Source organism: Echinops telfairi, unplaced genomic scaffold (assembly GCF_000313985.2).
Source record: "Echinops telfairi isolate 266 unplaced genomic scaffold, ASM31398v2 ScPeMD7_3509;HRSCAF=4178, whole genome shotgun sequence".
NCBI lineage: Eukaryota > Metazoa > Chordata > Mammalia > Afrosoricida > Tenrecidae > Echinops > Echinops telfairi.
Window position 1 is genome coordinate 13,295,774 of NW_022107407.1, and position 10,912 is coordinate 13,306,685.

The following is a 10,912-nucleotide window of genomic DNA, read 5'->3' on the forward strand; positions in this document are numbered from 1 at the left end:
GTGAATTCAGGAACTCAGTTTGGTCCCATTGCCCCATTCGCCGCTGTTGGGGCCTTGTTAGCTAGGGTGCAATTCATACAGAGGAACCAGGGAACCCAAACACCCCTTTCTTCCACCCCACCCCTGGTGTCGCTACTGCCCCTCCTCTCCAGGAGAGGTCAAACAGTCACAGGCTTTGCAACCTCGCAGACCTCCCTCTGGCTTCCGTGGTGTGCCCTGTCCTGCCAGGCACCCTGCCCAACCCCCTTCCATACCCCTGCCTTACCGGAGTCCTCAGGGGCTGGAGAAGCCTGACATCACCACCTTGTCAGTCCTGCAACTCCTGGATCTGGACTTTCCAACCCTTCCAACAGACACCCCCTCCACCACCACCCTGTACCTCCCCGGCAACGAAGGGCCCCTGCCCCGCCTCCTACCTGGTAATTAGTTTCCCATTCCTTCCTTGGCAGGGGCGGGAAGGGCAGGGCAGAGAGCAGAGAGAAAAAGTGTCTGGTCTCTGAGCATCCAATGTCCAATCTCCAGGTACGCAAACAGGGGTGCAGTGGGAGCAGCTAGTGACATCGGCCACCATTTTGTCCCAATACCTACTAGGAGCGTTGGGGTCACCTAGTGCAGTAACTTGGTGTTACTGCCAACATGGGGAGGGCTGGGGGTCGACCCCCCCCCTTGCCTGCCCCTACCATGGTGCACCAACCTCTTCCTGCTGGGTTGCTTGACAACCCCACCCCTCAGGTGACCAGCTGGAGACCTTGAACTACATCCACCCTGAAGGGCCTTTGAGGAGAGAGGGCGCTCAGGGAGTTTCCCAGGACTGCACTGGTTGAGGAGCTTAGAACTGCCTTGGCAGGTCCCTCACCCTTGGATCCTGGGATCACTTTGGTGTTAATCTCCCTCCCCCTCACAGTGCCAGGGATTGCTTTATTCAATCCCCCTTCTCCCATGATGGTCCTGCCAGGTACCTAGTGCCAACACACTGGGGTGGGGTAGGGGAATCACTCCTCCCCTCTACTTGAACACTGCATAAAGCAGCGGCATCAGCCTTACCATTTTTTCACCCCCACGAGTCCTGGGAACCTACAGTGTGTGCTGAAACATACTTCACTATTGGCTCTTTATGTCTTACAGAACACATTCCAACTGTTTATGTTGATGGTAGCTGCAGCAATAATGGGAGATCTGGTGCACAAGCTGGATCCGGAGTCTACTGGGGACCTGACCACCCAATGTAAGGAAGAGAAGAATAAGGCTAAAATCATAATCAAACCAGTTGATTCCCACTCATAGCAACCTTAGCAAGCCAAGTAGAGCTGTCGGGTAGGGTTTCCAAGCCTGTCATTTTTTACGAAAGCTACCAGCCACATCTTATTCTAGAGGAGGGCCAGTGGATTCCAATCTCTGACATTTTGATCAGCAGCTGAGCACTTAACCACTGCTCCAGGTCTCTTCCAAACTCGTACTCTGCGTAAAAGAGGCTGTGCATGAATTACTCAAATGCATGCCTAGCACTAAACCATGCAAGCAAGGTCATCATGTACTCAGCCTTTGATGTATATTTCTATTTAATGACCCATCTGCCAATCCACCAAATAGGTAAACTAAAATTCCCCCATCCCACATCTCAGCCACCCATCACCTGAGATGTCCACCATGCTTAACCTGTTCATTTTCAGAGAGGGATATTACTAAAGACTATCAAGGGGATCCATGGTATCTAAAACGTGCATGACCATGGATAATTAATTTTTAATTCACTCTTTATCAAACACTAATGCTGATGCTAAATTTTAATTTCTGTTAGCAGCAACTATTACAGATTCAGATAAAATACTTAATTTGATAGTTTTCATATATCAGAATTTAAAACATTGCAGATGAATTCTAATAATTCAGTCCAAAAGGAGTCACCATGAGATTTATGGACATTAAAATTTTTTTATTTGATGGAAAAGATCATAACTTTCTTAGTACAAAAATGTTAGCATAAAATGTCTGGGAGGTGGGATGTATCTTGGGAGAAGTATTTTCCCCGAGGATGGCTGTCAGCACTGACACTGTTGAACTTTGATTTACGTTGGTGGACTTTTCAGCAGCCACACATATCAAATGGGCAGTCACACTCCATTGGGTACATTTAAAACTACCACTTCCATGTCTCCAGGTTGACCTCCACATTAACGCCAGATCTAAATCTGTAAGACCTCTTTCAGATAATCCCTGGGAAGGGCTCTTAGTCCTTATATTATTTCAGAGTTGAACGTCAATAATTATGGGACATTGACACAATGGATGTATGTGTGGATTGTGATAAGAAATGTATGAGCCCCAATAAAATGATTTAAAAATAATAATAATTATGGGGAGCAATGTGTTTTCAAGTTGCCAGAGATTATATTTTTCACAAAAATGTAAACTTTCTGACACCCGAGAAGAGTCAAAATGTAGATTGCTTCTCATAATGGTATATGAACCCATGGGAAGTTTCTTAAGACAATATTTAACCAATTATTTCTAAATCTCAAAACAGGAATGTAAGTGAGAGGGTTTATGGACGACAGACAAATCAGACAGCAGAGCTGTGGGTAAGTTGTGTTATTTCTCATAATATTGACATACTGACTTTTAGCTTTCTATTCTTGTTCGGCACCTAGTGCTTGTGTCTGAGGGGAAAATTGATTTAAGATGAACAACTTTCTTTTCCGGTATGGACTAATGGTGACGGTTAGAGGTCAGGAATCAGTGAGACTGGCCCCTCTCCGACGTAGGCTGCTAGGAAGAGCTTTCTGAATTCATTCTGGGTTCCTTGTCCGCTCCATCCTCATTATGGAGGTGTGTCTTTGCAGTCCTTCTAGATTTTTTTGCCCTCACCAAAATAACAAGATCGTATTTCCCCTCTTGAGAACACTTACGTTTACTGTTTTGCAGGTTTTGCTATTTTAGTCTCTACTATTCATTTATCTGGCTTTTTAAACAGCACGGCACCAAAGAGGAACTAAGCCTTCCTCTCTGCCCTCCAATTTATAAAGTGAATGAAGAGAACCAAGTTCGTTTTTCCATTCCTTGCACCAAAAAGTAACAGAGGGACAGCGCTAAAACTTTTACCCCATCACCAGTTACTGTGCAGTTAATCCCTGTTTGTGACTGCCTCATGTAAGTCAGATCTGTCCCAGGTTTTTCTTGGCCATGATCTTAATAGACAAAGAGTCCTCATAATTGCAAATCATTTGTACAGAACTGCTAACTGAAAAGTGAGTTCAAACCCACCCAGTGGCTCTGTGGGACGAACCCCTGACAATTTGCTCCCTCCCGTCAGCACTCCTCGTGCCCATGGTTGCTGTGAGTTAGAATTGACTCCATAGCATGGGGCAGCCACAGAGGCAGTTTCCCAGGCCTTCTGTGAAGCTGGTCTTGTAAAATCAGAATCTCCCTGCTGCAGAAATCCTTGGAGAGGCAGGCTTTGGGCAAGAAGGTTTTGTTTTTTTGCAAGAAGTTTTCTTTGTGAGCTTGATTAGGACATTTCCTCTCACTGGCTCCCCAACAAACAAATGCTGAGAGGGAGGATTTACACATTTGAAAAGGAGTTTGGGGGGAGGAACATTGGTAACCTTGTAACTAAGTTATTGGTAATCTTGTAACTAAGTTATGGAAGATTAGGAAACATTTCTACTTTCTTATCCTACTAACTGTTCTGGTAGTTGGTGACAGACATGTTTCGAATGGTGCCGGCACTGTGCAATGATTTATTTTGCTTTTTCTGGGACTCAAAAGAACAACCTCGAGTCTGGTTAATCTTTATCAAACACTCCCTTTCTCTGACCTAAAATCCTGAACTATTTGTTTGAATTCTTATTGCAAAGAAACAGAAATGAATTGCAGTAAAATAAACATTTTAATTATTAGCTCACTCTTCACTTAATTGTACTATGCATATATTTAATGTTGCCCTTCAATTCTGTTGATAAGAATTACATTAATCCCTAACTTCTAAAGGCAGACAGCAAAATTGGAATAATCCATTATATATTCTAGCAGAATGACAAAGGCAAGCAAAATGCATATGTGACCACAGCAGTCCACTGAGGTGCACTGTGTCTTCAAAGCCACCAGGCTGGTTCTGTTCCACCGACCTTTGAGGTGGCAGCCGACGGCAAACTGCTGAAGGCCACCAAGGTTTCCAGATCCACAGACAATTGGATATATGTTCAACCACAACAGTTCTTTAACTGTTAGCCATCACTACCAATCGGGGAATCTAAAAACTTCTAGGTGTCAATTAAGCATATTAGTTTTAAGCACACCCCCATCACCACTCACTGTGGTTCTAGGATAAATCTGAACTCATCCTGCCCTCCTAGATCAAGAGAACAGATGAGAACTAGGGTGTGCTCAGGGGAGTATGATCACTGGTTCTCAACCCCCCTAATGCCGCGACCCTTTGATATAGTTCCTCAAGTTGTGGTGAGCCCCCAACCATAAAATTATTTTCATTGCTACTTCATCACTGTAATTTTGCTACTGTTATGAATCAGGCGGCCCCTGTGAAAGAGTCGTTCGACCTCCAAAGGTTGAGCACCATTGATGTAGATAATTATGTACATCTTATGTTAAATCGAATTTTTACATATATTTTAAATGGCAATTTTGGGTTTTTCTAAAGAAAGAATGTCAAACTTTTTTCTTACAGGCAGCTCACAAAGCAATTGAACAAGCAAGAACTCAAAATATAGATAAACTCATCATTAAAACTGATAGCAAGTTTGTCATCAAAGGTAACGTCCATGGAGAATGGTAGTAGGTTGTAGATTGCCAAGTAAAATCATGATACTTGAAAGTCACTTTCTTCATTGATTTCATTTGGAAAAATGGGTGGGTGAGGGATGCTTGTGCTGCTGGGGGGAGTAGGGGGGTGGCCAGAAATCAGAAAGTTGTCTACTTTGTTGTTTGCCTGAGTGATTCTTCAGCAAAGACAACAGCCGCAGAGCAATGAAAAGATGTAGTAAGTGCAAGAGTCCTCTAAGATTTCTAAGGCTTCTCTTGATTAATCTTTAGCTAAAGATATCCAGCCTACTATATTCAAGACTAGGAAATTGAAAGCCATATCCACCCCTACGGCCTTATTTCCTAATACGGAAATATCTGCCTGTCCATGAGCCTCAAAATCTTATGAAAACAAAAGCCTAATGTGGCAGTCTTTCAGCCACGATAAATCTCTCAGCCTCATCCTTTGATATAAATGAATAAGATATCTGCACATGTGGATTATATATAAACGTAAAATGCCCAGTACTTTGCAGACGTATCTAAGGTTAGTATATCTTTATCTGTAATCCTGTGAACAGACTCTGAATTTGGTGTAGTGTAAATTTTGGTCCCTACCTTTTTACACACTCCCAATTTTGTAAGGATTTGGTGTTAACATTGAAATCCTTGAGCGGTCTTATGCATACATTCCACCTAGATGTACTTCAGTGGTTCATCTAACCATCTCTTATCATTCCCTACCACCAACTCCCCACTCCTCTTAATTTTTGCTCCTTCAACTTCACAGAGAAACTAGGGAAGAGAAATGCCTAACATGATATCTACCATTTGTTTTGCAAAAACAGCTTACCTCACAGTGTCTAAACCGAGGTGTATTTAAAATCTGCAACGTTCGTGAAGTATAAAACAGGAGGAAGAGAATCATAGCTCACAATGTTAATTCCATCCCTTTTTCCAAAAGAAATGTTTTACTCTGCTGAGGATCTTTAATCCTTCTGAGCTGTCCAAATTCTAGATTTGCAGGATACAAGTGTGAAGACTAAATTTGCAAAATCCTATGGGAACACGTATGGTTCTCATAGGTAATTGGCCATACGGAGATTTTTTTTTTTTGAAAACAAACGTTAGTTCATTTTCTCTTCAGAAGATGCTGTGTTTTCATCAATTAGGTGCGACAGAGTGGGTTGATAAATGGAAGCAAAATGGATGGAAAACAGCCTCTGGAGGAGACGTTGTCAACAGAAGTGATTTTGAGAAGATTGATCAAGCCTCCCAAGGCATGGCTATTCAGTGGGTGAGAGAGCTTGTTCCGATTAAAACCCACCCCTACCCCAATCCAATCCCGAATCGCTTTTTGATCTGCCTCTGACTCACCGTAGAGACCTCCTTGTTGATTTATGGTAGAGAATCTTTATATCAATCATCTCTGGCACAAAAGGACCTTGTTTATAGGTGAAACTATCTGGTCCTGTAAACATTTACAGCCCCAAGGACTCAAAGGTCAGGCCCCTCTGTCCTGTAGGGTCTCTATGAGATGGAGTTGACTTGTGCTTTCATGAGTGAGTAATTAAATTTCAGTAGTTTCCCTCACTTGCGGAGAGGAATAAGATGTCAAAATAAAGCTTAATGCTGCTGCCACCTTAACGCAGCTTTGAAAGAGTGGCGGAATCTAGGAAGCTTGCCTTCAGGGCTTAACATTCTGAAGTCGACTGCAATTTCCCACTGTTACTTATGTTACATTCGTCCTTTGGAAATACTAATGCCCCAAAGTTTTGTTGTTCTTTAAAACAACAACAACAACAAACAAACCAGAGAAGACATGCACAATGACCTAATTTTTCACGTAGTGGATTGGTTGATTAAAAGCACAAATTATCAATGGGGAAAGCGCCCCAAGGTTCTCTAGAAGACCAGCTTGAAAATACTTGATTGAGCCCATTCTGCAACAATGCACACCCTTTTCCATTCTAACTTGAAATGTGTGTGAAGAAAGTACCCAAGGTTATTGGAGGACCAGTTTTGAGCCATAGCAAATATATTTGTGCCCTTTTAACGTGACTGACCTGTGCACAGGGGACTTGTACACAATAGCATTAATGTCACACAAGTTTAAGTAAAACTTTGGATTTCATTGTATTTTCTCTCTAGGAGTATGTTCCTGGCCACCGAGGCATCAAAGGCAACGAAGAAGCTAACCGATTGGCTGTAGAAGGAGCTAAAAAATAGACTTCATTTCCATCAGAGGTTGTGAACCTTCGCTTTTGGAGTTATATCTGTTGGTGTCAAATTCCGAAGATTTTCTTCCCTCTTTCTCACGGCCTCCATTTTGTTTTTACCTTTTTGTTACAATTGGTATTAGCATCTTTCTAGATGAATAGAAACACACTCTCCACTTTCAAGAGCTGGTTTCATTCACATCTTATGTGTTTGCAAGTCAAGCGAAGAGATTTAACATGGGTGTAGCTATTTTGTGCTTTAGAATTATGTTCAATCCAGATGTTTTAAATTTTGATGAAGTAAAGAGACGAACTTTCACTCTGCATACCTGAGTCTGCCTTCTGTCTTACTTTTGCTTTCTTTGTTTTTTAAATGTAAAAATCAAACTGCCGGTACAGATACATGTTAGCAATTCAATGATACTTACTACATTTTTTTTGTATTATCACTAACCTTTTCCAGCATTTCACTACTACCAGATCCAATGTCTTCCAAATGGCTTTACGTTAGAATTTGAATCTTAGATCTAGAAATCATTTCTAAGATGCCAAGGTTTTTTCAAAGTGATGAAGAATCTTTGTTCTAGTCCAAGAGGTGGCAAACTTTGAGATGGAAGAGACAGTCTTATACCTCACAACAATTTAAAAATTATTCAAGAACCATACACATATTTCTACAAACAAATGAATCCCCTTTATCCGAATGATACCCTTTAAATTTTTAAAATTTTAATTCAGAGCCACATAGAGTTTGCTGCTCCCTGGTTTAGAAAAATGTCCTTTTTTTTCTCTTACTGCTGCAGCTGCCACAGTGTCTACCTCTTGGTAAGAGAAAGCTAAATAAAAGCTAGGTTCATTTGTTCTAGGCATATTTTCCCCTGAGACTTTGCTGCTTCCAAAATAAAGGGTTTAAATTGTGTGTTAGTCTGGGTACTTTAGAGAAACAAATCCACAGGAACTCATGTTTAAGAGAGAGTTTTTAAGTGCACATCAAGAAAACATCCCAACCCAGTGCTGCCCAAGCCCACATGTCCAACATTAACCCATATGTCCAACACCAGTCCACAAAGTCCTCCTCCAGCTCACAAAACACACTGATGCCGATGGCAGAAGGAAAGCTGAGTCAGTGAATGTGTAAGCGTCTCAGCGCTGGCAGGGGTCTGCACATGGCTTCTCCAGCACCCAGGGCTGCATCGGGGTAGGTCCATGTGGCTTCTCGGGGATGTCTTGCAGGAAGTGAGCTTTGCCAGCTAAAGCAGGGAATTGGCTAAAGCAGCTGCACCCTGGTCTGACCATCAGAAAGAGAGACCCGAGAACTAGAAAGGTGAGGCTCACCGAACCATTTATCCCTCCTCCCTTCAATTAACCCCACATGTGTTTATCAGCCAGGTTGGCACAATAAACTACCTCAAATTGTTTTAACTTAAGATAGGTATGCAAAAATATAAGCAGAGGCAAGAGCTGAGGCTTAGGAGTGAGTAAGGGGATAAATTAAACTGTGATTTAAGCCTTATTAAAATTACATGCTTTTCCCAAGATGATGAAATATAGCTTAAGATGCTACCTAGGTTGGTCCAGTACTCTGCCTTTTCTGTGTATCACTCACTCTGAGGTGGAGGGGACCTTGGCTTGGAGTTTAGAAACAGTACATTTTGGGCCTTTGAACACCTTCAAATTTGTTAAAACAATACTTAGAAAGCTATTAAAATTCGTACTTAAAGTATGAGTTCATTGCAGTTCAAAATTGCTCTAGAAACAGGATAGTTGGGCTGGTCTACTTGAAGTCTTTTTAAAATTAACCAAGACTCCTGCATAGAAGTAACACAAAAAGCAGACGTGTCCACTGTTGCTTCATACCTTTTAAATTGACATTAGTTCCACTTTCAGTCCCTTAGGCAATATCAATGATCAGTTCTCAATGAGGTAGGTATTGGGAGCCGTTCGCATAGCCTCAGCTCCATCGTAAGCTTGCCCTTCATTCATGTTGGAATATCATACATTTAATTCTACTCGAAGACCAGTGTGCTGTTCACAATCAACCTGGAGAACTTCCCTGTGCCATCTGGCAGCATAGAATCCTAAAATCTAAAGGCATCCTGCTTTGTGTGTTGGTTCATGGAAGCCCTTAATTCCTTATGTCACAATTCTGGACTCCATGCCTATGGCATAATCCCATTTCCGAAGGGATTCTCTACCAATGGACAGGTTTTTAAAAGCAAACTAAATTCACTGCCATCAAGATGGTGTGAGAACCCAGCCAGGCCCTTTGTTTCACTGGGGCATACTTGATAATATCTTAGAGGGTGTGATTTAAGACAGCGTTTGTTTTCTTTGGATGAAGTATATATACTTGTACCACTGAAGGGTTGTGACACACGTCACCTCCCTTGGAAAGCCATATCTCTATTTCCTGACTGAATTTTGGTAGAAGTAAGACCTGTGACTTTGGGACATGTGTGGCTTCTAGCTTTGGACCTCTTCTTTGGCTCACCTCTGCCTGACCTTGGGATTTGGGACTTAACAACACCCACAACCATGTGACACATGTCCGTAAAGTTTCATGTGTTTTTGTGAATGCTGCAGGGACTCACAGAACCCAGGGACATGATGTACTATACCAAGGGAAGAGGGGAAGGTAGACGGAAGAGCATCTTGGAAGAGCTGAACTTTTGAGATCTATCTCCAGCTCCTTGCTGGGACTTACCTGAAATTAATTCTTCCAAAAGAAAGTATTACCTCAGCTGGTGTCAAAAATGGTGCCAGAGCTCAGACTTACTGGAAAATGTGGTTTTGGGAAAAGAGTGTCCTGGGAGAAATGAGAAACCTTTAACTACCAATAGATTTAGAGCAATTATTATGTTGCAATTCTTATCCAAGGCAACAGCTATCAATGTAATACAGAATTGGTGGGTGTAGATCTCTTGAGTGATTGGCTGCATATAGAAATACAAAGTGATAAGGAATGGGCAAGACATCCGATGGTCTTGGTTCCTGTTATCAACAGTAGCTGCAATGGCAGAGAAAAAGAATGTGGGAGTGAATTGTAGCACTGAATCAAGTCCAGAAGAGTTCAGTCAGCGTGACAACCTCTAGTCTCAGGGCCAGCTCATAAAAGAAAAATTGTGTTACAACAACAAGAAGTATTCCTAAAATCACGGGTCAGCGAGAAGGGAATCTAGGGGGAAAACCAGGAAATTCTTGAAACCAGTGGGTAATGGGATAAAGGATGTATTTCGGTTGATAGACCTGCCTCTTCAGCTTCCTGAGGAACCATTACTATAAGGGATTGTAAGCGTGACAAATTTAGGGGCAGTCTCCTTGGTTGTGGGAGCTGCTAAACGGAAGAGTGTGTTGGAGTCGATGCCACACCCACAGCTCCCTATGAAGAAGTCACAAATAGTCATCCTAGTCACAGGAAGGTTAACCCAGATGAGACAACCATCTGGTGGCCTGGACAAAATTTGCAGAGCAACTTGCTTACCCTGAGAATGGAACTTTTGCCTTTCCTTCCTGATATACTCCCTGGAGAACAATAGAGGAAGCTAATGGGGTGCTTAGAGAAGCAATGCTAAAATGGCTTTATGATGACCAGAATGTAACAAGTATGCCCAATAAATATCCCCCTTAATCAGGTCATGACAGGTAAGGCAATCTAGGGAGCCCCTTCTACATGGGCACCTCATGTATCTTTACTACTTCGAAACAGCAAAAATCCCAGAAATAGTGTCAGATTTATTGGCACATCTTCCCTGCATGGTTTTAGGGATGAATGGAACTTAAGGGTAATTAATGGAAGAATGGGAATTGGGAATTCCAAAACAAGTGGGAAAGACCTTATCCCCATAGGAAAGCCATTTTTGAGATGTCACCCAAGAAATGTCTACAGATAAACAAAACAATGGCAAGCAAACAAACAACTAGCAACATGACCATATAAA

At 42.2% G+C, this 10,912-nt stretch overlaps 1 protein-coding gene across 1 annotated transcript in view; it reads left to right on the forward strand.

Annotated features, from left to right (window-relative positions):
* The window catches only part of LOC123522168 (ribonuclease H1-like), a 9,019-nt gene extending 1,719 nt beyond the window's left edge, over nucleotides 1-7,300 (forward strand). The window contains exons 2-6 of the mRNA XM_045294277.1: nucleotides 1,126-1,225; nucleotides 2,525-2,579; nucleotides 4,682-4,766; nucleotides 5,928-6,052; nucleotides 6,907-7,300. Coding sequence (XP_045150212.1) covers nucleotides 1,126-1,225; nucleotides 2,525-2,579; nucleotides 4,682-4,766; nucleotides 5,928-6,052; nucleotides 6,907-6,984 — 443 coding nt within the window. The 3' untranslated portion in view covers nucleotides 6,985-7,300. The remainder of the gene's footprint in view (nucleotides 1-1,125; nucleotides 1,226-2,524; nucleotides 2,580-4,681; nucleotides 4,767-5,927; nucleotides 6,053-6,906) is intronic.
* Nucleotides 7,301-10,912: the final 3,612 nt, after the last annotated feature.